Source organism: Hibiscus syriacus, unplaced genomic scaffold (assembly GCF_006381635.1).
Source record: "Hibiscus syriacus cultivar Baekdansim isolate YM2019G1 unplaced genomic scaffold, ASM638163v2 tig00110109_pilon, whole genome shotgun sequence".
Lineage (NCBI taxonomy): Eukaryota > Viridiplantae > Streptophyta > Magnoliopsida > Malvales > Malvaceae > Hibiscus > Hibiscus syriacus.
Window position 1 is genome coordinate 1,235,604 of NW_024062593.1, and position 27,090 is coordinate 1,262,693.

The 27,090-nt window shown below is 35.3% G+C and overlaps 4 protein-coding genes across 4 annotated transcripts; 3 read left to right on the top strand and 1 right to left on the bottom strand.

Moving 5' to 3' along the window:
• Positions 1-222: 222 nt before the first annotated feature.
• Positions 223-991, top strand: LOC120214994. The gene has a single exon (XM_039212798.1). The coding sequence runs from the start codon at positions 281-283 to the stop codon at positions 935-937; it is 657 nt and encodes a 218-aa protein (XP_039068729.1). The 5' UTR covers positions 223-280; the 3' UTR covers positions 938-991.
• A 2,671-nt stretch (positions 992-3,662) lies between these two features.
• Positions 3,663-7,788, top strand: LOC120214995 (5-oxoprolinase-like). Its single transcript, XM_039212800.1, has 2 exons — positions 3,663-3,740; positions 3,772-7,788. The coding sequence occupies exon 2, from the start codon at positions 3,782-3,784 to the stop codon at positions 7,598-7,600; it is 3,819 nt and encodes a 1,272-aa protein (XP_039068731.1). The 5' UTR covers positions 3,663-3,740; positions 3,772-3,781; the 3' UTR covers positions 7,601-7,788.
• A 461-nt stretch (positions 7,789-8,249) lies between these two features.
• LOC120214997 (reticulocalbin-2-like) lies at positions 8,250-11,557 on the bottom strand. The gene is made up of 7 exons (XM_039212802.1): positions 11,137-11,557; positions 10,372-10,571; positions 9,776-9,878; positions 9,598-9,663; positions 9,192-9,365; positions 8,999-9,095; positions 8,250-8,396 (listed from the first exon to the last, which is right to left on the bottom strand). Exons 1-7 carry the CDS (start codon positions 11,487-11,489, stop codon positions 8,268-8,270), a joined length of 1,122 nt encoding a protein of 373 aa, XP_039068733.1. The 5' UTR covers positions 11,490-11,557; the 3' UTR covers positions 8,250-8,267.
• Positions 11,558-13,949: 2,392 nt separating this feature from the next.
• Positions 13,950-18,844, top strand: LOC120214998 (transcription factor SRM1-like). The gene is made up of 3 exons (XM_039212803.1): positions 13,950-14,074; positions 15,280-16,009; positions 18,131-18,844. Exons 2-3 carry the CDS (start codon positions 15,621-15,623, stop codon positions 18,612-18,614), a joined length of 873 nt encoding a protein of 290 aa, XP_039068734.1. The 5' UTR covers positions 13,950-14,074; positions 15,280-15,620; the 3' UTR covers positions 18,615-18,844.
• The last annotated feature ends 8,246 nt before the right edge of the window (positions 18,845-27,090 follow it).

The following is a 27,090-nucleotide window of genomic DNA, read 5'->3' on the forward strand; positions in this document are numbered from 1 at the left end:
GGTTTTTATATTTGGAATTTGATCCCTTTATTTTTAATTTTAGTAATTTAGTCCTTCAACCTTAATTTCCGAGAACTTGATCTTTTTATTTGTCTAGTTTAATAATTTAAATTCCCATAAAATAACCTTGCATAATTGGATTCTGAATTTTGGAAAATTACCACAAATTACGTGGATGATGGAGATATTTACAAACGTGGCATTGAAACAAATTTGAATCAGAACCCGCGGATAAAGGAGACTGACGAGGCCAGGAAATGTTTACGAAAGGGAAATAAAAATGAGCGGCAGAAAGAAGAGCTCCGACGCAACGGCCGATACCGATGCGGTGGAGCAACTGTTGCAAGCGGCGCAGGATGAGATGCTCTTAGAACTCTCCGTCGATAGCTATATGTCCCGTGTGGCACCTGATTATCTCGACCCCGATCTCCGCTGCCGATTCCAGGCCCTCCGATCCCGACCTTCCTCTTCCCAGCCAAAACAGGAAAAGGAATCATCGGCACAACCTCCACTACAGCCGCCGAAACCACAACTGGAGCAAAAGGAAGACGGAGATAAAAAGGGGCCAGAACCGAAGGTTGCTGTTGACGACGAATTGAAGGCTGTGTTGGGCGATGATCTATCCGCACGATTCGCTGCTCTCAAGGCTTCCTTGTCTTCATCTTCTTCTAATCCTACTGCTTCTACGACTAACGAAGTTCGCGTCGATCTAGAAAAATCCGATGGCGAAGATGATGAGGAAGATGAAGTTGAGAGAGTGATCCAATGGGCAAAGGACGCTGCTCGCCTTGATCCTTTCCCTGCCTCTGATGATGATGATCTAATCGGTTCCGATTCCGGTGATAATGATACCGACTATGATGATGATCCCAAACATAGAAAAAAGGAAACTAAACGCAGTATGTATTTCAATTTCCTCAGGAAAAGACCCCTTTGATGTTATTGAACTGTGTCTCTTTGGAATTTAAGTGTTATTGAACTGCATCTCCATTCAATTTTAGCAGTGTTTCGTGGGCGATTTGTTGTTTTTAGCAGAAAACAAAACATTTATTCCCTAATTCAATATTCTTAACTAATTTGATTTAGGATTTATGTCAACTTTCTACGAATTCAACCAAAATAAAAGCTTTGGGTAATTATAGATTAGATAAAGGGAAAAGTGGAAAAAATGTATGATTGACTACTGCTTGTGTTATAACATACTATTATTTTGATATATTCCAGGGAAATGAGAACCTTAAAGCAACCTTGCAGGCATTAAATCTTCATGTAATGGTACCATACACTTCAAGGTTTCATCATATTTTCTTTTCATTTTACAAAGTCTTCATTTTCCTTTTTTGCCTGTAGGTTTTCTTGAAAGATCAATCATGCGTAGAACACTGCTATTTCTTATAGTTTGCAGTTATGTGCTATGTAACTTCAGCAGTGAATATTCTTGTAGACACAATTAGTATTTCCTGTGCAAAAACGAGTTGGAAATGATGATTTGTGTGTCTAGGAATGGCTTGCAATGCAAGATCTAACCAATCAACATCAACTGATTAAGAATGGGGGTAGGGAGGGGGTTTCAGGTTTCTTCCATTTGTGTTATACATGATGAATGCGTTATTTTACTAATTAATAATGACATTGGCTGCAAGCAAGGACTCGGCTCCCTTCTCTCATGGAGAGGGGGAGAATGGGGAAGAGCTAAGAGTGAGATTATTCCTCCCCTTTAAGGAGAGAGGGGGTCTTCTTATATATTTTACGTTCCTAATGCCATGTGGCACCAGTGGATTAGCGAATAGCTGAGAATGGGCCTATGGACAGGTCGACTTAGGGTTTGTTGTGTTAGTTCGTTGTCATACATCCGATAAGGTCAGGGAGGGTGATTAAGCAGACCAGTTTGTCTTGTCTGGATAAGGAGATGTACCGAGGGCTATAGTCCTGCTCCCGAGCCAGGAAGTCGGGGGGTGTTGGGTGATATTCCGGTGTTGATTTCTGCAGACCATTTGGGCCTGCCGGGAGTGTACTAATGGGCCATTATAACAGTTGTCATGTTTGATCTTGACCCTTTTGTTGTGTGTGTTTGATGAGTTCTTAAGAAGTATAATTAAGTGGTTAATATGTTATGTTGATAAGTAATTTCAGACTGGTTTTGGAGTTGGATGTCTTGCTGATTCTTCTTTAAGTTGAATCTGATGGGGGTATTGCATCTCAAATCCAAATAGAACTCTGGTTGTTTGATCCTTTATAAGATGCCTTTGAAATTTACCCGATTAACAATTTGTTCTCGTGATAGACTGGAAACTGTCAGGCCGGTTTCGAGAGTATATGTTTATCAGATATGCCGATGTTCAAAGTTTGGAAAGATAAATTGCAGGTGGTGTTCCCCTCAAATTGGTTGCGGTTTATTCATTTCTACTTGCATTTAATTAAACCGCCATTGATGATTTGCTTGTGAATACATTTTGGTGCCAAAACAAATGCTTCATTGCTTATGATTTCTTGACGTTTATGCACTAGGTAATAAGGTTTGGTGAAAACTTTGAAATCTCGGGACACGGTGACCAATTTAATGTCATTTTTAAGGTTAATATCTTAACATTTTATTTCTAATATTGTGAAAAATTAATTAAAAAATCTTTAAACATGTACAATATCTAATTTAAAAACAGTTTAATTAAGGATGAGCCTAGGTTAAATCGAAACGAATTTTTGGTCTACTTGAACTTGACTCAAGTGTTCTCTCTCTATATCATCAGACTTATTCTGAGTTTTTTTACATGCCATCTGACTTGATTTGAGTTTAGGAAGATTTTACTCGACCCAAAACCTTACTCAACATTTAGGGTAAAAGTCAGCACTTGACCCGATATATATATATATATTAGATAAATATTATTGTAATTATTTTTAAATATATAAGAGATAATTATATCTTATTTTAAATTATATTTATGATTTTTAATTTTAAATTTGAACTAAATCCAACTATATAATACTCTATTAAAATATTAAATCTAACTCAAATTTATTTATTCTTTTAAAAAACAAAACTTGTACAATTGAATTAAAAACTATTATATTAATATCTCATACACATTCTTAACTTGTATTAATAGATTTATTATTATTTTTGTACATTGTTGATTAGGCATATGTTTTTTTAAGTTCACATGTCAAATCATGTAAAATGGAAGAAATGATAAAAAATTTCTTAAAAAGTGAATAATATATTTAATAGATTTATTTTAATGAAATAATTTGATAAAGGATAAGAAAATGAAATATAAATGTTGGTATTTGTGATTTTTCTAATAAGATATTTTAGATGAGATAATTTTAGAATCTAAAAGAGATAAATTTTAATAAAATGAAAAAATATTAAATAAGAAAAACTTGAAAAGAATATAAAAAATGTAGTATTGCATTATTAGTTAGTTATTTAAATAATAATAAAATAAAATAATGAGAATTAAATAATAAATCTCCCCCACTAGTCCACCTATGACCTGCCATATTATTCACTTTCCAATAACAAAGTGATGTAGGAAGGAAGGGAGGTTCATTGCAACAACGCCAATCGCCATCATCTGTTGGCCCCACTCACCCGGTAACGTATCTCACCATCTCTCTCCTTCATCTCTTTTCTCATTTACTCTCATCTCTTCAAATTCAATTCCTCTCGTCTTTGTTGTTTTTACAAGGTTTCTGAAACTTGGGTCTCTCATCTGGTTCACTTGTTTTATTTCTGGGTTTTTGCTTCTTCTTCCTTTTCACTGTTGGGTGTGTGGAAATGGGGAGTGTTAGCGGGGAAAAGCTGAGATTTTGTATCGATAGAGGTGGAACTTTCACCGATGTTTACGCTGAGATTCCTGGCCACTCCGATGGTCGGGTCCTCAAACTCTTATCCGTCGACCCATCAAACTACGATGATGCTCCTATCGAAGGAATCAGGCGAATCCTCGAGGAGTATACGGGGCAGAAAATCCCTCGGACTGTCAAAATCCCAACTGATAAAATCGAATGGATAAGGATGGGGACAACTGTTGCAACCAACGCCCTTTTGGAAAGAAAAGGCGAAAGAATCGCTTTATGTGTCACTCGAGGATTCAAGGATTTGTTACAGATTGGCGACCAGTCTCGTCCCCATATCTTCGACCTCTCTGCAACGAAGCCATCGAATCTCTATGAGGAAGTAATTGAAGTTGATGAGAGGATTGAGTTGGTTCTTGAAGAGGAAAAGGGGGATAAGGAGAAATCTGGGTCATTTGTTAAAGGGGTTTCTGGTGAGCTTGTTCGGGTTGTCAAATGTTTAGATGAAGGATCTTTGAAGCCATTGTTGAAGGGTTTGTTGGAGAAAGGGATTAGTTGTTTGGCTGTTGTTTTAATGCATTCTTACACTTACCCTTATCATGAAATGGCTGTGGAGAAGTTGGCTGTGAGCTTGGGTTTCCGACATGTCTCGTTGTCTTCGGCTTTGACTCCTATGGTTCGTGCCGTTCCTCGGGGTTTAACCGCCAGTGTGGATGCTTATTTGACCCCTGTCGTGAAAGAGTACTTGTCGGGGTTCATTTCTAGATTTGATGAAGGCATTGCGAAGTTGAATGTTTTGTTTATGCAGTCGGATGGAGGGCTTGCACCCGAAAGTCGGTTTTCGGGGCACAAGGCTGTTTTGTCTGGCCCTGCTGGGGGAGTTGTTGGCTACTCACAGACTCTTTTTGGGCTTGAAACGGAGAAGCCTTTGATTGGATTCGACATGGGTGGTACATCAACCGATGTGAGCCGATATGCTGGAAGTTATGAACAGGTCTTAGAAACTAAAATTGCTGGTGCTATAATACAAGCGCCTCAGCTTGACATAAACACTGTTGCTGCTGGTGGTGGATCGAAGTTAAAGTTCCTGTTTGGAGCTTTCCGGGTTGGACCGGAGTCGGTGGGGGCTCATCCTGGTCCTGTGTGTTACAGGAAAGGTGGAGAATTGGCTGTCACTGATGCAAACTTGATTCTTGGGTATGTTGTTCCTGATTATTTCCCGGCAATCTTTGGTCCAAAGGAAGATCAGCCTCTAGATGTCGAAGCAACAAGGAAAGAATTCGAGAAGCTAGCAGAGCAAATAAATTCTTATAGAAAGAGCCAAGATTCATCTGCAAAGGACATGACAGTGGAGGAAATTGCACTGGGGTTTGTGAATGTTGCCAATGAGACTATGTGTCGTCCAATACGTCAGTTAACTGAGATGAAGGGCCATGAAACGAGGAACCATGCTCTTGCTTGCTTTGGAGGTGCTGGGCCACAACATGCCTGTGCCATAGCTAGATCACTTGGTATGACAGAAGTACTTATCCACCGGTTTTGTGGAATCTTAAGTGCATATGGAATGGGATTGGCCAATGTTGTAGAAGAGGCACAAGTTCCCTATGCTGCAGTTTATGGTTCTGAATCTGTTGTGGAGGCCTCTTGTCGAGAAGCTATATTGTTAAACCAGGTAAAGCATAAGCTGCAAGAGCAAGGTTTCAGAGAGGAAAATATAAAGACCGAGACATATTTGAATTTGAGGTATGAAGGTACAGATACAGCAATCATGGTAAAGAGACTTACTGCAGAAGATGGATCTGGATCTGACTATGCGGAAGAATTTGAGAAGCTTTTCCAGCAAGAATACGGATTTAAGCTGCAGAATAGAAATATACTTGTATGTGATGTCCGAGTTCGTGGGATTGGAGTTGCCAATATATTTAAACCACAGACCCTAGAACCTGCTTCTGGCTCTCCCAAAATTGGAGGCCACTACAAGGTCTTTTTTGGGAATGGATGGCATGATACACCATTGTTCAAGCTTGAGAATCTGGGATGTGGACATGTCATGCCCGGTCCTGCGATCATCATGAATGGGAGCAGTACAGTGATAGTAGAACCAAAATGTAAAGCTGTTATAACCAAATACGGGAACATTAAGATTGAAATCGAGTCTACTGTAAACACTGTAAAAGTTGCTGAAAAGGTTGCAGATGTTGTGCAACTTTCTATCTTCAATCACAGATTCATGGGAATAGCTGAACAGATGGGACGAACATTGCAGCGGACTTCTATCTCGACAAATATCAAGGAAAGGCTAGACTTCTCCTGTGCTCTCTTTGGTCCGGATGGGGGACTAGTTGCCAATGCTCCACATGTTCCGGTGCATCTTGGAGCTATGTCCAGTACAGTTCGTTGGCAGCTCAAATACTGGGGTGACAATTTGAATGAAGGTGATGTTCTCGTCACTAATCATCCTTGTGCTGGAGGTAGCCATCTTCCTGATATAACTGTGATAACTCCTGTTTTTGATCATGGGAAGCTAGTGTTTTTTGTGGCAAGTAGAGGGCATCATGCTGAGATTGGGGGTGTTACACCTGGAAGCATGCCCCCTTTTTCTAAGTCTATATGGGAAGAAGGAGCTGCCATAAAAGCATTTAAACTCGTGGAAAAGGGGATCTTCCAAGAAGAAGGAATAATCAGACTACTTCAGTTTCCCGGTGCCGATGAATATTCTCAAAAAATCCCAGGGACACGCCGACTTCAAGACAACCTATCGGATCTTAGAGCACAAGTGGCTGCTAATCAAAGAGGAATCACTCTAATCAAAGAACTTATCGAGCAATATGGTTTAGAAACTGTTCAGTCTTACATGACTTATGTACAACTTAATGCGGAAGAAGCAGTGAGAGAGATGCTCAAGTCAGTTGCTGCTCGAATTTTCGCCGAGTCAACTGAGATGGGCAAGAGGAACTTGGTAATGATAGAAGAAGAGGACTGCATGGATGACGGGTCTGTCATTCATTTGAAACTCACAATTGATTCCAACAAAGGGGAAGCAACTTTCAATTTTAGTGGAACCAGCCCCGAAGTTTACGGTAACTGGAATGCTCCAGAAGCAGTCACTGCCGCTGCAGTCATATACTGCCTCCGTTGTTTGGTTGATGTTGATATTCCTCTTAATCAAGGTTGTTTGGCTCCGGTTAAAATCCAAGTACCAGCAGGCTCTTTCCTTTCTCCAAGCGATAAAGCTGCTGTAGTTGGAGGCAATGTTCTCACATCTCAGAGAGTAACCGATGTAGTATTGACTGCATTTCAGGCCTGTGCCTGTTCTCAGGGATGTATGAATAATCTTACCTTTGGGGATAATGCTTTTGGTTATTACGAAACAATCGGAGGAGGAAGCGGGGCTGGTCCAACCTGGGATGGAACAAGTGGAGTCCAGTGCCATATGACAAACACTCGAATGACCGATCCCGAAATTTTCGAGCAGAGGTATCCAGTGTTCTTGCACAAATTTGGACTGAGAGAGAGTAGTGGGGGAGCAGGACATCACAAAGGGGGTGAAGGACTTGTGAGGGAAATCGAGTTCAGGCGCCCGGTTGTGGTTAGCATTCTCTCGGAGAGGCGAGTACATGCACCTAGAGGACTCAAAGGAGGGGCAAACGGAGCTCGCGGAGCCAACTATCTTATAACAAAAGATAAAAGAAGAATCTACCTTGGAGGCAAAAACACAGTGGAGGTGCAGGCTGGGGAAATACTTCAGATTTTAACACCTGGTGGTGGTGGATGGGGCTCTTCTTTTTCTTCGTTATGATCATGTTATTGTGTTGAAAAACTGTTTCCATTGTAACTTTGATCAATCAACTTAGAATTCTCTGCTGTAATATCAAATGTTGGACCACCATACCAAGTAATATTCATGGTTGGGTTTATCTTGTGGCAGAATAACCAAATAAATGGAATGGAATGCAAAGAAAATAAAATCAAATTTGTCAGTTTATCATCTTTGAGCTCTAGATTTTCCATTTTTACAAGTTAGATTTGATGTAAAATGTTGTGTTTATAGGCAAGAAAGAAATTCCAAGACAAGTTAACCAAACAATCATGAGTTTTGACAGGGACAAAGGCAATTCATACATTAGTTAATAACTGTCATTTTCATATTTTCTGGGGGTTTTCACTCAGAAATGACAAACCCGAAGCTCCTAGAAGAGAAAAACATACTGTACACAAAAACTTTATAGTTACTAATTCTTTTAAGCATGCAATTCTTGCAAGAAAAGAAATTGAATGATTGAATCCTATTGCCGTCTTTTGTGTCCTGCAAAGTTATAGTGAAAAGAGATCCGTTACTAAAATTGCAAAAAACAGAAGAGACACAAACTGGCTAATACAAGTAAGCAATGCACTTGACTAATTGTTCAAGGATTAAACACTTATCCGGATGTAATAAATAGACTCACCTATCATGAAATTAGCATTTAGCGGAACTCCTCGTGATATTCATAGTCATCTTCGTTTTCATCTTCGCTGAAGATGGCACTATAAAATACATATGGGTTCTCGATCATCTCAATTAAGCTTAAGCGACCATCTTTATCAGAATCCGCCTGCAATACACAAAAGGAAGAATAAGAGATACAAGGGATTTGAACACTAACTTTGTTCCTTTTAAGGAGAGGCTAGAATCACAAGCATTGATTGAGAGTTATCTCAACCTAATATTTTCGTTTCATTTTGCAAAAAGATTACAACTACTTGTTTTCTTCTTGGATCAGACAAACAAAACAGCTCCAAAATCCCTAATCTAGTATCGACACGTGACAACAACCCTGAGAACACCCCGTTCTTCCACTCCAAACATCTGACTTTTAGTATGTTTTACCTCAAAGCTTGCTCTTACCCCTCACCATTTTGAAACGCCATTATGATGTCATTGTCTGCCATGTCAAAATACACGTCTTAACAAATTCCATGTTGATCCCCATGTGGCACAGGTAATAGACAACAAAAGTGCCACAAACACACTGTTCCTAATCCGCGTTACATTACATTCCAAGTACAAATGGACAACTAAACATGGCTTCAGCAAAATATTTCTAATAGAAGGTGATTCCTCGAATCAAATATAAAGAAAAATAACAGAATATTAGAGAATTCATACAGAAATCCATGTGTAAAATACTTCCCCATTCTTTGGTGCCGTAAGTACCTGTGATATGATGTAATCTGATTGTTGTTTTGCATAGTACCGCTCTGATGGATGAATTTTCCCGATTATCGGTAGTAGTTCTTCATCAGACAACAGTCTGTCAAAAAGATGGACCATAAATTTATTTAACCACCCAAACATACATCCATCAGACCATCACCCACGACACTAAACATAAAATGTATACAAGTACCTGTCACCATCTTTATCAAGCTGGCTAAACAACCGTTTAGCTGGGGACTCCAATGAATCATGAGACGGATGGGAAGAGTTGTGGTCTTCTTCATCATAGTTTCTCACCAAGTCAAAAAGCCCGTGAAAAAATTCCTCAAAGTTAACCTTCCCATCCTTGTCTGTATCTCTTTCCCTGAAAAGGAAAAAGCAGCAGCAAAATTAAGTTGTAATTAGAAGCCACTAGTAGGAATGGAGGATCAAATGCAAATGGGCATGCCTGAAAACGTGAACTGTTTTCTGTTGTTCTTTTTCTTCTTGAACTCAAATTATACAATTTAAGCATGATTCGGTTCTTCTTTTTTTTTACCAATACAGATATCTACAATATCCTCTGGGTAAAAAGAAAGAAATAAAAATAAGGTTACCTCACTTCCTCCTTGCACAGCCAGTTAAGCAGCTTTGGGTTTTTGCTGTCAGACGGATGCAGAAAGCTGGGAAAACACCAAGCAGAAACATTATGGGAGAAGAAAACCATGCAACTACAAATAGCCACTTTTGCTAGGAGTATATCAGTTGAAACTTGCTGTAGAATTTGGTACTTACTCATTGAACTCGGTAACATTCAGTAAACCATCACCATCTGCATCTGATGCATTAAAATGTTCCTCTTTCCACCAGCCCATATCATAGCCAAAAGAATTGTTGTCTGGAAAAGGGAACACAAAATAAGTAATCATCTTTAAAGATGATTATTTGGCAAATTATACACAAATCAATTACCACACTGATGTTTTATACTACAATTCCAAATAAGTCATGATTGAAAGAAAGATAAGACCCTTGAACAGACTGGAACTGTTATAAAGGTTTACTCAATGTTTCTATCACTAGGAACACAAGGAAAGAACAGGTCACAGATGTTTACAATGTTTCAGCTTCTTGCTACTACTATCTCTCAAGAAATCTGAAAATTAACGGGTAAATGAGTTTGCAAAAAGGAACAGAAAGATCAAATTCTTAAACAATATAAGACAACCGGTTTCTATAAAATACATCCATCAAACAATTCAAGCCAAATAACAAATTAGCCTATAAAAACAAACCAAAATCACCAAACAAAAATAGTATAGCAAAAGCACAGAGGATTTGTATCGTTAGATGAGTTAAAATTTAGTTATATAATGGGATAGACCACTAACCATTCTTCACCCAACTAGGAGGCTCATACTCTGCAAACGAAACAAACCCATCATGGTTCTTGTCATGAATTTCCATCTCCCTCATAGACCTATGCAAGACTTCCTTTTCTGCTTGTTGCAGGTTCCACTCGGTCAATTCGTTCTCAGCCACAAAACCATCTGCCGGGTCCACATCAATCTTGGGAAACAGCAATACCAACCTGTTCGTTACATTAAACCTCCACTCAATCAACATGTATCAAAATGTTACTCTCAATGCATTCACAAGAATATAAACACAGGTGCAAGGTTTACATAAACACTGCATCACAATGCAAATATATAAACTGGTACTATCAATTTATATTACCTTGCAAATCATCACAATGTACCACTAAACAATCTTTGACAAAAATAATTAAGCCCACTAATTCACTAGTAACAATAACAAAGACACATAGCATGCCTTCTATGATGCATATGAAAAATACAAAACTTAACTAAATATAGCCATTATCCAAAAAAAAAAAAAAAGTAGTTACCAACAATGACTAAGACCAGTACAAAAATTCACACCTAAACGGATAAAATAAGCATCAATGTGAACAAACAAAATACAGTTACCTCATAAATAGTAGCTATAATCAAGTTTTTAAGCACATTACTTTATGAAAGCATCCGTTTTTAACTAAAATTTGCGGCTAAAACATTAATCAGAACTTCAAACTTTCAAACACTTCATAACAAAAAGTACTAACATGGATTTAGAAGCAAATGAACACCAACCTACTGGTAACATTAAACTTTTCCTCGTCATTCAAGTAATCCTCAGCGTTCATGAAATCCTCCCACTCGGGCTGCGACTCGTGAGCTGGAGCGTGGTCGTCTGTAAACTCAGGATGGGTGTTCTCCAAGTACTGCTTCTCCCATTGTCGGTCTTCACGGCGGCGCTCGATGTCTGCGACGAGAGGGTCAAAAGGAACAGGCTCGTGGCGGGTTAGATTGCTGAATCTGAAAGAAGACCGGAGCTTCAAGCGGCGATGGCGGTTGTGGCCGGAGTGCTTTTTAGGTGAATGTGAGACGAGGAAGAGGACTAGAAGAGCCACAGTGATGTATACAAAGGCTGAAACTTTCCCCATATCAGGAAACTACCCAGAAGTTGATGGAAAATTGTTCTGAGAAAAGCGATCTACTCCTTAGAAAAATCTGAAGTAAGAGAATGTAAACAAGAGATCTGATCTCAAAATTGAAGCAAAGAGAAGAGTTTCGAGAAAGGTTGAAAATTTTGGACCGGGAATTGACGAACAAGAAAGCGATGATTTGGTGGGAGTCCTCGTTTACATGTAGATCTGCTACTGTGATAAATTATTAGGTACGGTCATCCTCATCGTATCAGTCATGGGTTAATCAATAGAATTCGAGCCCAGTAAGAGAATAAATCAGCGCATGTGATTGATTACTCATTTATGCATGCCCAATCCAAATCATAAATCACAGGATAATGTAGTGTTTTTTTATATATTACGACAATTATAATATTAACTGGATTAACTTTTAATTAATATAATTGTCATTTTAATATTCAAATTTTATAATAATAATAACATAATTCAAATTAAAATTTAATTAATATAATAATTATTTTAATAATTACTTTTTTGTTATCAAAATATGAATATTTTTATATATTACATAGAAAAAAAATAAAACTATAATGTTTCACTAATATTCTTTAACATCATATCTGTTAAGTTTGATGAATTTTAACCCGACCTGTTAAAAAAGAATTACGTAGTTAATATATATGTGTGCCCATCCCCGTAAAAAATATTCCTAAATCCACTATTGTCGATGATTATTAATATTTTCAAAAATTAATTATTTTAAGCTTATCACACAAAATTCATTGATTTTATTAGACATAATTGGACTACAAAATTGAAAGAAAAATTTTAAATATATATTTGATACATGAATTAAGTTGATATCTAAGAAAATTTTGCTTTTAAGATATTACCCGAACTTTAATTTTATCTACTATTTTGATATTTTTAATAATTTTTTTAATAAAAATATACATAATGACATTATTACTATCACATGACACAATATTATATTGTTATGTCATCAAAAGTTAACATCTTTAATAGAAGTATCAAAACAATGAATGAAATTAAAATTTACGAATCAACAAGTCTAATGGGATGAGATACTATGTCTCTTAAATAAGGTTAGGGGTTCGAATCCTGACGTTTGCGAATAGAGTAAACTGTGTTAGGAGGATTGTCCTCGCCTCTGCAGTACCCGATCTGAGTTAAAATATCATAAGCGTTTTAAAAGCGATATAACACATCATATTTTGAACTATGAAATTCAAGTTTGAAAAATATGATATTGTTAAAGGAAGCGAATTAAATTCCGAAAGAATTAGTTTTATAGATAGTAAAATTTTAAAAAAAATTAAAAGAAAAGTCAAAACTATGGACCAGTGCAGAGAGACCACATGTGCTTTGTTCGACTCGTTAACTTTGATAATTTAACCACGTGGCAATGTGTGACTGGTTTGTTGTTTTACTTTTACGCGACAACTTGGTGACTTTTTTTCCAAAAATGTAAAGAGGCAAAATCCAAAAAGAATTCCTTTCAATGTCAGAATTCCAAATTAAATCACTATTAATCATAAAAATGATAAACATCGTATTAATATTAAATAGATTTCAATGCATTAATAATTTATATAATATAAAAATTTACATTTAATTATATTTTCTAGGATAAACTATACGCTTAGTACTTAAACTATTACTTTTATTATGTTTTGGTATCCAAGCTTTATCTTTTTCAAAATCATACTTAAAATTTATTTTAGTACTTAAACTATACGCTTAGTACTTAAACTATCACTATTTATCTTTTGTTTGAGTTTATGATTAGGTTTTAAATATTTTCCTCGTATGATCTTTGTGTGATCTTAAGTGACTAATTTTTGTGATTATTGAAAAACGTCTTAATTATGTATTTAAGTTACGATTATTGTTGTAAACTTTTATTATAATCGTATATATTTTCTATTTTTAATAAAACTAGTGATTCTATAAATATATATATGTATAAAGTTTAAAGGATAAACAACAAATTTAGTACCCAGACAATCTTTTTGTTTTGTTTTGGTCATCCAACTATTTTTTATTTCAAAAGCATACATAATGTTACGCTTTAGTTTCATTTTAGTCACTCAGTTAAAAAATTAACAGTGATACTGATGCATCACCATAAGATAATGTCACTTCATTATTGATTTTTTCGAAAATGTCACATCAATAGTTCTGTTAATTTTTTAACGATAAGTGTCTAAAACGAGACCAAAAAATATCATTAGATAGGTTTTTAAAATAAATTATAGTTGGATGACCAAAACATAATAAAAGTGATAGTTGAGTACTAAACGAATAAACGTATAGTTTACCCAAGATTAAATTAATATATAACCAAATTATGGAAGCACGAAGTTTTCTCTCTTTGAAAAAAAAGAGAGTATATATACACTAAAATTTCCTGTTTTTTCCTTCGAGATATATATCTTGTGTGTGTGTCTGTATTATTGTCTTTGTCAGAAGTTCATGGGAAATGAAGATTGGAGTAGGCAAGTTGGAAGGAGGGTCTCGGCGGTTTTCAATTCCCAGCTGTCTTATTTATTTCTAAGCAAATTAGTCGTTGAAATGAGGTATCAATTCACCCATCCTGCAACTTGTGAATTCTCAGGATAACCCATCAACATCATTTATAACTTTTCCCCTTTATTTCTACTTTATTTTTTTCTTTTTCAAAAATTTATGCACACTGCCTGTTTGTTATTATCACCGACTTATAATTTCACTCAGTAGACTTGCAACTGAACTACAAACATGCAATTTAGATGTTTTAATCTCTTTTACGAAACAAAAATAATGCAAGATTCTGAGATTTGGGTTGGTTAAAAGTTTTGATTCCTTGCTGTTTTGATAGATTTTTATACGAGCACCGATTAAAGTATCAGAATTTTGATAGTGACACTGCCAGTACTTTAGTTGCAATTGCAAATGTTCTTATACTTTTATAGCGTTTTCTGCAGTTATTATGAAGATTTAAGAGTTGAAAATCGGGGAAATATTGGGTAATCATTTTCAACGTAATTAAAATATTAGAAATCAGAGATTTTTATATGAAACCTTGGTATCTGGGTTTGAACATTTCTGTTTTTTATGTTACCGGAAGTATTTTTTGGATGGTTGTTTGCTAATTATGGCTAGCATCCAAAATTCTTATGTTTATTGTTTTATGTTTGAATGATGCTTTTTTTAAATAAAAAAATTCACATAAAATTATTGATATTTATGTTTGAATCAATTTCCCTAAATCCCAAACTGAAAACACAAACTTAAATATCCATGAAACTTTAAAATCACTGAAATTGCTACTTGTAGTTTTTAGTCTTTCACTTGATTTTTTGTTCTGTTTTGAACTTAAAAGGATAGCCTTTAGAATTATTACCGCTTAGGTTTAAACTGTTGAGTGCATATGTAAATTTAGGTGATTCTTCTTGCCAATCAACGAACAAAGAAAAGCCCTAATTAACATTGAAAAAAAAGTTTGCTGTAATTTAACAAAATGAGGTAACTTTCACGTGGGCCTGTGCTGTTAGAACTTTTGTTGTCAAATAGGCTTGTTCAAATTAGAAATAGCAACTTGATTTACTTTTCTGGATTTTTCTTTTATTTGGATTTTGCAGTGTCCCTTTCATACATTTCACAATAAAAAAACCCTAATTATCTAAGTGTTGAATTCACCGCGCATTAATTTCTATCTGTTAATGATTTGAAATTGCCATTTACGGTTTTAAGATATTTCTGATGTCTAACAGAATTTTGTTGCCTTTTCATTCATCAGTAGGTCAGCAATTTACAAGAGGCCATTTTTTGAATGGTGGAGCAAATCATTATTGAATTCTTCAGATACTCCACCGGTGCCTTCTGAATTTTGTTGGACTTTATCTCTGGTTAAACTTGCTTGGCCTTTTTTGGGTCTATTTACACTCTTTTGCACGGTATCTCTGCTTCTCCATAATTTAAGTACTCCATTAGATCTGTTGTTAGTGAAGCCGACTATTGAAATTACCAAGAAAGTATTGTCGAAAATCCATGGTATGGATTACGGACTATCCTAATTTGGCAGTTTAGTGGAATATATTTCTTTCTTCCTGGTATCTTGGTAGCGAATTCACACTAGACTAGATGACTGCGGATGAAGCCGGAAACAGATCTGAGTGGACTAGGGAGCAAGATAAGGCATTCGAGAATGCCCTTGCTACTTATCCCGAGGACTCTTTGGATCGGTGGAAAAAAATTGCAGCTGATGTACCCGGGAAAACTTTGGAAGAGATTAAAGAACACTATGAGCTTCTGGAGGATGATGTTAACCGGATTGTATCTGGTTGTGTGCCTCTCCCACCATATAATTCTTCTTCCGAGGGTTCAGCCGGCCATGCTGGTGATGAAGGAACTGGTAAGAAGGGAAGCAACCATCTAGGGCATTGTAACAATGATTCAAATCATGGGAGTAAAAATTCAAAGTCGGACCACGAACGCCGCAAGGGAATTGCTTGGACGGAGGATGAACACAGGTGAATTAGGTGTTGTGGTTTAATTTTATTTATTTATTTTCTGTTTTCATTTGGATTAACTATGCATCTTTAGAAGTATCTTGATAAGTTTTATTTTGCACCTTCTTAACTTTGATACTTCTTTTTTCTCTTTATATTTAGTAATTACTTTCATTTGTTAAGGTTTGATTGCCTTGGAATCTCACATCCTATTCATATTTAGAATCTTTGATTTTTATTTGATAAGAGAGTTTCCAAGATTGCTTTCAACCAGTGAAAAGTGTCTGATGATTACTGTTAGCTAGTTGTTAGGAAGTTCAGATCTTCTACATGGCTTTCTTATTAAGGTTCTCCTGCTGTGCTTTACTGCAAAGATATTTGATGTCTGTGGGGGTCAGTAGATGAATAATATATCCTGAAATGATGTGAAAACAACTGAAGGGGAAAGGGAATTACAGTGTAACCATGTGGAAGAGAGATCTTGCTGGTGGTTGCCGCTTGTTCATTTTATTTTTCCTGAAAACTCGCACAGTAAAATAGAAAAAATATACGAACTTCAAACGTCACCTGTATGATACAGGTGGCCGTTATCTATGGATTAACTTTAGCTTTGTCTAACATGGGTGAAACCACCATGGTAGCCATTCTTTTTTGACCTTGTTTCCTACGTCTCATATTAAAGTTGGGTGAGGGGGAATGTTAAGTGATATTATCCCATATTTGTTATATGGTCTTGTAGTAAAGTTGGACCCTCCACCTACAGACAATTGATTTACGATTGGATGCTTAGCAGTCCTAAAGGCTAAAATTGGCATTTAGGATTTGATTGCTTTCGACTGGTATGTCTCTCTCATGTTCAACTTTTTTTTTTTTTGCATAACAGTTTATGGTTTCATTATTAATTTTTTTGCCAAATTTGATTCTGACATGGAAGGAAAGCAATAACTCAAGGGTTATGGTAGAGAATTAACTTCTCATCATGCTGCCGTATAAGAAAAAGAATTTGTGAAAATAATACTAACCTATGCCTTTCCAAGTAAAAACTATTTGACATGGTCCAGTTTGTATCAAATTTAATTATTTAGGCTGTTTTTAGCTTCAATGTCCATTAAACGACTGTCTACCTGAATTATGCCTTAGATCAGTAAGGATTTCGATTATATTTGGATGGTTCCTGTGTACAATATCTGGAAAGTTCGTCAAGGGTATGAATTCTATTTTGTTTGGATCATTAGGTTACTAATTAGTAAGAGTTAGTATAGCATAACTGCATAAAGTCTGCCAATTTTGCATCATACTAATGATGACTTTCTATATATTAGAGATATCAGTTCGGCCCTCTTTCTCCCTTGATTTTTCAAAGTTTTGCATTATATTTTCTCATTTAACAAGATAAATCATGTAAAATTAAGTCAAATAACAATTTCAGTTCCCAATGAAAACACATGGATGAATGTTGATCTAGCTGGTTACACACTAATGTGCAGATGTCTTCACCAAGCTATGTAACAAATGTAACTTAACCTTTTTACTTCAATTCTAGTTTTTCTTTCGAGGTTAGAAATGTCGAAGAAAATTAATGAGTTTCTACTTTAGATTTCTTATGAACTTCAGGAAAAGGTTAAATGGCTTAAATTGGGTATGTTTTAGATATAAAACTTATTGATTTAGAGCTCGGGAGTTGATAAATCTGTTTGTGTATTTGTGATACATTATACCTGTAAGCGTTCACAACTATGAGGATTTCATTCTCTATCTGCTTAAGCTTTATCTAGACTTTCTTTCAATTTAGTCCAAGTGAATTTTGTATTCACTAAAAACATATTTTGCTGTGCCAAAATTTGACCGTCATTGCACAACAATGGACTGTGTAGATAATCAGAATACTTGAAAAGACAAGTAGCAAAGGGTGTTAAGACAGTTCTTTATTTTTTGGATGTTTTAGTATCCTTTCTCTAGATGAATTAGTATCCCTGAATATAATTGTTGCAGAACATTTTTTATCTTTATTCTGGTCTATAGTGCTTTCTACCACACTAGAAGAAATGTCCATAAGCAGAATCTGTAGTTTGTTTAGGGCTTATCATTTTAAACTTTTAAAGGTATGTTTAGTCACTCTGTCCTTTTTATCTTAAAAAACAGGTTATTTCTTCTTGGTTTGGAAAAACATGGGAAAGGTGACTGGCGAAGCATATCTCGGAACTTTGTGGTCACAAGAACACCAACACAAGTTGCAAGTCATGCACAAAAATATTTCATTCGATTGAACTCCATGAACAAAGATAGGAGGCGATCTAGCATCCACGATATTACCAGTGTAGGCAACGGAGTCATTTCAGCACCCCAAGGACCGATCACTGGCCAACCAAATGGTGCAGCAGCCAGAGTTTCATCGGGAAAGTCAGCCAAACAGCCATCTCAACATCCCGCTTCACCACCTGCTGTTGGCATAAATGGTACTCCAACTATAGGGCAACCAGTAGGAGGTCCCCTCGTCTCTGCAGTTGGCAGGCCAGTGAATCTTCCTGCCTCAGCACATATGGGTTACGGAGTCACAGTTCCTGGTGCACCGATGAACATGAGTCCTGCAACATACCCAATGCCGCATACAACTGCTCATAGGTAATACAATGTTTAGCTGCCAAATAGATAAAAGGATAGAAGCCCGCTTGTGCGGGTATTGGGTGACTAGATTTTCCATTTTAGCCTGAATAAGATATGCTTATTTGCAAGCACAGGTTGTATCTGAATTTGTTTAGTCTCTAAATAAGTCATAGGGAGAGGATTTACATGTATCTATATGTAGGCAAATGTTAAATGTGGCAGATGTATGGGTAGGGCAGATTTTTGCAACTATTTTTTCTTCCCTTTTGTATTGCAACCATTAGCATTAGAACTAGTCAATGCTTGGAGACTGCATGGCATAAGTTGTAAAAAGAAACCCCATATATATTTTGCTAGTAAGAGAAGCATATATATGTGTGTGTGTCTATATATTACAAGAACATGTCAGGACAATGAGCTTTTTCAGTTCTGAGTTTCTGGTTACAGTTGAAATTCTAATGAAAAGTTACAATATACTTGGAAACAACAACTTTATTGAATTCATTTAAAGATTCAGGATTTAGGTTCCTAGTGCCATATTGCCATGTAGGGAATGTCCCTGATGTGGCAGTTTTACTGTTGCAAAGAGCATTAAAATACAGAGCCATGGCATGGTACATTTTCCTTGAATTCCATTCTTTCTTGTGTTGCTTTTATGTTAAGCAAAAGCTTTATATTATCATAGTCTTGCTTGCTGATTTGAGCATTGGAAAAGCAGGTGAGGTGAGGCTAAAAAATCTTTAATCTGCATGGCCTACTGCCCATTCATTTCCAGGATTTCAAATTAAAGAATTTTTAATTGTATTCCAGTTAAGCATAAGAACACTGCCTTCTTTTTCTTTGACCAATGGAACCTAGTTCATCCCCTTTTCCCTTTAAACTCTTGTTTCCTTACATTTAGAAAGCTCAATGAATTCGCTTTACTTCAGTTGGTTCATTTGAGCACTATAAAGAGCGAAGCAAATGAATGATTGCTTACCAATTTTTTGGCATTAAAAAAGTAAAGTAGAAATAATATGAAATGCCAACACTTACAAATGTATTAAAAAAGAATTCCAAGTTAAAATAATGCCCAAGAACTTTGGAGAGAGCTACTAGTGCTCCCTTTACATGTGTAAATTACGTCGTTTTTTATAGGTGTTTAAATTATTTTTTGGTCAATACATGTATCTAGCATCATAAACATTATCATTTTAATTTTTAAGTGTCCCGATTATAACGATCGCTAAAAAAATCCATTAAGTGAAACGTATAATATTTATATATTTTTTTAATTTTTTATTTAAAAATAGAAAAAAAAGAACAATTCCCCTTCCTCGTGCCTCCCCATATCCTCTTCCCCCACCAGTTCTCGGTCGTCTCTCTCCCTTCCTTCCCTGAAAAAAAAGCAGCTCTCTCTCCACCCAATAATTTTAGGGTTAAGGATTTAGGATCCAATCCATTAATTTTATGGTTAAGGATTTAGGGATTTATGAATTTAGGGAGTTGGGATGACGAAAAAGATGATGGGCAGTTAGTGGGTGGATGGCGACGGAGACTATGGCCGGAGATGGCTGGCAATGACTGAAAGTAAGGATTTAAATTAGGGATTTTAGGATTTTGGGGTTTTATTAGAATTTTTAATGAAAATTTGAATTTTCTTTTGAAATTTTTAAGTTTTTTAAATAAAAAATTTATAAAAATATAAACGTGACGCATGTCATTTAACGAATTTTTTTAACAACGATTACAACCGAAACACTTAAAATGGTGATATTTTAAAAATAAAAGAAGCTGGTCATGGACATAGATGACATTATCTCAATATTTCCTCAGCATTACCAAGTGTGAATTCATTTCACTCTCGTTATTGTCTATTATCACTCATCCAACGGTTTTAAAAAATTGTAAAATTAAAAAGTTTTACGTGAATTGATCCTGCATCTCTCTATATATTCAGATTCATTGGAGGTTATTTCTTGAAGATAATCACATGAACCTACTGAATTCAAGTTTCCACCTCGGATTATTAAGCAAGTTGCATGCATTATCATATCTTTTAGTATGTGATTTGTGTTGGTTGAGTTGAATCTTTCCTTGCTTTTTTTCTTTCTTAGTACCTTAGCAGCAAAGGAGCGGCAGACCTCAAAAATCTACAATGCCAACTCAGAAAGTTTCAAAACCACATCTTAGAGAAAAAGCAACTTTAAAAGGTTGTCTCAACCATACAGGGTATTGCTTTTATTTTTCATGAACTACACTCTGTCCATTTGCAGAAACTATGCTTTTTCCCATGGATTTCCTGGAAAGTTAATTAATTTAAACCAAATTAAATTAGTTCCTTTGCTGCTTCTTCAATCTTTCAGGTGGTTTGACAGATTCTAATAGCTTGATTCTACTATGGGTGTTTTCTAGCTATTCTTGTTCGATACACTAAGCATATGAACATAAAGAAAGTTGAATATACTCGTATCGGATTAAGAATTTGAACCATTTTCTTAAAAGAAACCAAATCTTCTTATAAATTTTTATCTTTTTGAAGTGATGAGCTATTGCGTATTGGTGACTCATGCAGCAAAAAAGTTGGATTCAACTTCCACAGCTGTATCCCCCTTTAAATACATACCATTTGCAAGAAAACAAGATTCAACACAACCTGAAGAAACATTCGATTCAACAGTTTGTGGCCATTGAATTCCATTCCATTCATGAAAAAAAGGACAATGAAGAATCAGCTGCTTCAACAAGTTATTGGAGTTCCAATCAAAGCAGAAACATTTGGAGTTGAGAGAGCATCAAGGCTATGCTTACCTGATGCTACTGGCCAATACCACATTTCATCACTAGGCTCTACAAAAAGTAGATCTACCCCTTCAATTTTTACTAATGGTAGATAAGGGAAATTCATGGTAAAGTTGTTTCCTTTTCTAATTGGAAAGTGTTTGACATTGCAGGCAAACGAAACTTTGTATTTAAAAGGATGAACTGGCTAGGGAAGAAAGCTGACACTTTCTGTAACACCCCCAACCCGTATCCGATCCGGATACGAGTCCGAAGTGTCACATTGACTTTTCAAACATTTATTCGTATAAAATAGTGAGTAATTTAAAAACTTTGATAACATTTAACTTATTCAAAACATTTACGAAATATATATCAGAGTTCATACAATTTATGTCTTTAGACTACATGCCAACTACACTCTATATACATTACATATATTTTCTGATCTGACATTTGGTAAGGAAAACTGACCTGTCTTGCTCCGCATTACTCTTTACTCTTCTCGAAACCTACGTGTGAAACAATCACACGCTAAGTCGAAGACTTAGTGAGGCATAACGACTTATAATGCACTTCATAACATATATCAATACATGCATGTTCTGTTCTATCATGTTATACTAATTCCATGCATTCTTCGTATCATATAAAATCATATCAGATTAATTACAGTAAATACATACATACACATAATTCATCATTAACAGTTTATCATGTAATCACATACTTTTATTGTTAACCTTTTCAATCAAACACTGTACACACACAACATCATATGGTTCACGTAACACATTTCAAACCACTTATAAACCCATCGTATACATATCACATTCAGTATGCTTGTTTAATCACTTTATTAGCCCATGTACACTAGTAAGAACTTAAGGTATGTGAGTACATTGAGGTTGTGCACACATATGCTGTCACCACAGCTCGATCAATGTCCCGAAGGACCAGTCCATAGATTTCGAAGAACCTAGGTAATCAGTCCATATGTCCCGAAGGACATAGGTAAACAGTCCATATGTCCCGAAGAACATAGGTAAACAGTCCATATGTCCCGAAGAACATAGGTAAACCCTCGACCCTTGGCATGCCAACTATACCCCTAGCTCTCATATCAATAACATGGGCATTATCATTTATAACAGTTCACATTACTTATTCATATGCTTTCTCTTATAAACACATATCTTTTCTTTTCAGTCACGTATCACATGTACGTGTAATCATTGATCTCATAATCACATGTTCCTTCTTTTCTGTCACATACCACATGTATGTGTAAACATATATCTAATATCATATGTTGCATGTAATCACATAGATCTTATCTCATAACATATACTTGTTTTTACATATATATTTCATATCATTTCTTATACCATCACATAATCCATTTAACATACATAACATATCATGTAACATTATAATAGAAATACCTATAAGTCATATCACTTAGAGCACATAAAAGAACATATCAATTCATATAATCAAGCATACATACATGCATATTCAACTCATGCCTTTAATCATGAATTCATGTGTAACACTTCAGGAAATAGACTCATCGCAAGTCTTATTTCCATCGCACATCATATACTATTGAATATGCACTCACCTGGCCTCACTAGTCAATTCCAATCTCTTATCTTTCCCCTTGATCGATCTTACTTGTCAATGATTCCGGAACTTGGTTAGGCTCTGAATCTACATAATTATACATTTTAAGACAATCATTAGATACCTACACCTTGTAATTGGATACTAGCAACTTAAACGAGCTTATTAAACCAATATGCACATTTTTCCTTTAGGGGGAATCGGTTCCCTACTAAGGGTGTATCGATTCCCTAATGACATTCTGGAAATGTTGTTCGTTTGAAGGGGTATCGGTTCCCCTTGAATGGGTACCGATTCCCCTTGCCCAGAAATCATATTTTCAACCCGAAAATTACTTCATTTCCACTCAAACACTTCATATATCATCCCCTTTTCATTCTTAACTCTAGTACACATACTTAAACCAATCTATATTCATTTATTTCATCTTAAACCTCAAAATCCTATCTTCCATATGAGATTCAAAAATCATACCAAATTTTCAATGTGTTCTAATTCCAATTCTAACACTTCATACTTCTTAATTAGATTTATGACAAGTCAAATTCATCCATAAAACTTCAACAACCATACCATATCAAAATTTCATCTTAAAACTCATATTGCAAATTCCTTCACAATTCCTTTATCTTATTGTTTAAATCACATATAAGCTTTCCTTAAGCTTATTTAATACCCAAAGAATCAAAACCAAACTTAAAATTCAAATAATAATCAACTAATAAAACTCTCACCTTTGCCTTGCTCTCCCACGTATGAAGAAGAAGAAAGGAGAAGAGAACTCTGGATGTTTCTCCAAATTCCCACGTTTATACTACCTTAAAAAGAAATATAAAAATCTTTCTGGTCAAATGACCATTTAACCCTTAATTTCCTTTAATAATTACTAAATAACCTTCAATATATATTCAAATAATCATTGAACTATTTCATTCTTCTACTTTAGTCATCAAATTCTGAAACTTTACAATTTGATCACTAACCCGGTATTGAGGATGTTACAAATCTCCCCTTCTTATAAGAAAATTCGTCCTCGAATTTTCACTGCACATCTTAATAGGAACATATCTTCTAATGTTCTTATGTTGCTTCCCTGACTTATTCTTTCTTGTCATCATCAGAAACTTACTTTTTAATCCTTTAGTTTTCCGACTATCTTTTTCGTTTATACCTTCATCTTCTGTTGTTTATCATATAAACAATAACCAGTAATACCAATCCATTGTTGTCTTTTCTCTCATTCGATTATGCATTTTTCCTTTGACCTTTCTAAAATTCCATATAATGTCACTCATCACGTTGATAGTAACATTCATCTCATCACTCTATATCAAAACTGTCCTCTGTACTTCCATATTTATCGTATCTGATTCTTTTAAATCAATCCCTTTCATTTCTTTACTCCTTATTCCTTATACATAAATCATATATTTCCTTTCATATTCACATACTCTTGTCTTATCACTTATACTCATCTTTATGTACCAATCTTCATTGCATCCTCATTACTCTGATAACCCATTTCTTATACATAACTTCATTCTTTATCATTTCTTATACTTGTATTTTCCTTCCTAAAGGTTCCATGCAAATACTTATCTCTGTTTCTACATCATAGCTATCTGCTCAGAATATACAACTATATTCAAATTCACATCATAATCAATTAACTCCACTATATCTTTCCTCCAATCTTATAACTCTAGCACCTTTACTCTGACAGCTAGATAATAACTTTTGTTCAGTCTAGGGCACAATCCCTCTTATACCAATCATATACATTCTTTCCAATCTAAATTATCTCAACATTCGCTTACTCAACTTATCAATTTCACCTCTATTCTCATACATCCTGAAAATTCGTTTACTCAAACTCAACATTCTGACTTCCTGTGTCCTATAATCTGATAATCGATATACATATTCTCAAACTCTTCTTATCAATCCTCAGCTTTACTTAAATATACAAATTCTTACTTCCTTTTCCTTTACTATACCACATTACTATGATCCAAATATGCAACTGTATCCAGATCCATTGCGGATTTGGTTATCATATCCTGACAATATCTTAAAATCTTATAATTCCAGTACATTTTTATCACATACTATAGTTAGCCAATGCTAACTCTTTCCATCTTAACTGCAAACCCTTATCATAAACATAATCTTGTTCATGCGCAATAATATCACTTCGTTTCAAACTCATAAGCTCTGACTTTATACATCTTATACACTTGTCACTGATGCACTTATCCTTGAGTTCTTCTATACGTACTCATCACGGCATTAGATCTTTTTAACATTCTTATGGTGACACCTGTTCACCATATTCTATCTTATCCACATAATAACAAAACTACTCTATATCGTGTTTCCGATTTCAAACGATGAAAACTTTCTATCATTATTCAGATATAATTTCAGCTTTCTGAAATCAACTTTTGATCTTACTAGGCATTTCCTGAGGTGTCCGCTCTTCATCCTGCCTGGCCAGGGCAGGTGAATAGCTATCACAATCAGGAATATCACCTTTCACTTACTTCAAAATTATCACGATCGGATTTTCTACTGTATTAAACTATTCTTATTCTATTAGCAAGACAACATATTCCTTACACTATCAGATCAGAAATTTTTCAATCTATGTTGGCATGGACACCTTTTATGACACTTTGGACTTCGGTTTATGCCGAGAATCGGCTAAACCTTAGCTCTGATACCATTAAATGTAACACCCCAACCCGTATCCGATCCGGATACGAGTCCGAAGTGTCACATTGACTTTTCAAACATTTATTCGTATAAAATAGTGAGTAATTTAAAAACTTTGATAACATTTAACTTATTCAAAACGTTTACGAAATATATATCAGAGTTCATACAATTTATGTCTTTAGACTACATGCCAACTACACTCTATATACAGTACATATATTTTCTGATCTGACATTTGGTAAGGAAAACTGACCTGTCTTGCTCCGCATTACTCTTTACTCTTCTCGAAACCTACGTGTGAAACAATCGTGTGAAACAATCACACGCTAAGTCGAAGACTTAGTGAGGCATAACGACTTATAATGCACTTCATAACATATATCAATACATGCATGTTCTGTTCTATCATGTTATACTAATTCCATGCATTCTTCGTATCATATAAAATCATATCAGATTAATTACAGTAAATACATACATACACATAATTCATCATTAACAGTTTATCATGTAATCACATACTTTTATTGTTAACCTTTTCAATCAAAACTGTACACACACAACATCATATGGTTCACGTAACACATTTCAAACCACTTATAAACCCATCGTATACATATCACATTCAGTATGCTTGTTTAATCACTTTATTAGCCCATGTACACTAGTGAGAACTTAAGGTATGTGAGTACATTGAGGTTGTGCACACATATGCTGTCACCACAGCTCGATCAATGTCCCGAAGGACCAGTCCATAGATTCCGAAGAACCTAGGTAATCAGTCCATATGTCCCGAAGGACATAGGTAAACAGTCCATATGTCCCGAAGAACATAGGTAAACAGTCCATATGTCCCGAAGAACATAGGTAAACCCTCGACCCTTGGCATGCCAACTATACCCCTAGCTCTCATATCACATAACATGGGCATTATCATTTATAACAGTTCACATTACTTATTCATATGCTTTCTCTTATAAACACATATATTTTCTTTTCAGTCACGTATCACATGTACGTGTAATCATTGATCTCATAATCACATGTTCCTTCTTTTCTGTCACATACCACATGTATGTGTAAACATATATCTAATATCATATGTTGCATGTAATCACATAGATCTTATCTCATAACATATACTTGTTTTCACATATATTTCATATCATTTCTTATACCATCACATAATCCATTTAACATACATAACATATCATGTAACATTATAATAGAAATACCTATAAGTCATATCACTTAGAGCACATAAAAGAACAGATCAATTCATATAATCAAGCATACATACATGCATATTCAACTCATGCCTTTAATCATGAATTCATGTGTAACACTTCAGGAAATAGACTCATCGCAAGTCTTATTTCCATCGCACATCATAT

What these genes read in the sequence shown, in the direction of transcription:
- LOC120214997 (XM_039212802.1), bottom strand. Translation starts at nt 11,489, where the DNA reads ATGGGGAAAGTTTCAGCCTTTGTATACATCACTGTGGCTCTTCTAGTC. An exon ending in AAGTTTAATGTTACCAGTAG is followed by an intron (nt 10,572 to 11,136) that starts GTTGGTGTTCAT and finishes TGTAACGAACAG; the next exon opens with GTTGGTATTGCTGTTTCCCA. An exon ending in CTGTGCAAGGAGGAAGTGAG is followed by an intron (nt 9,366 to 9,597) that starts GTAACCTTATTT and finishes TTTCCTTTTCAG; the next exon opens with GGAAAGAGATACAGACAAGG.
- LOC120214995 (XM_039212800.1), top strand. Translation starts at nt 3,782, where the DNA reads ATGGGGAGTGTTAGCGGGGAAAAGCTGAGATTTTGTATCGATAGAGGT.
- LOC120214994 (XM_039212798.1), top strand. Translation starts at nt 281, where the DNA reads ATGAGCGGCAGAAAGAAGAGCTCCGACGCAACGGCCGATACCGATGCG.
- LOC120214998 (XM_039212803.1), top strand. Translation starts at nt 15,621, where the DNA reads ATGACTGCGGATGAAGCCGGAAACAGATCTGAGTGGACTAGGGAGCAA. An exon ending in TGGACGGAGGATGAACACAG is followed by an intron (nt 16,010 to 18,130) that starts GTGAATTAGGTG and finishes CTTAAAAAACAG; the next exon opens with GTTATTTCTTCTTGGTTTGG.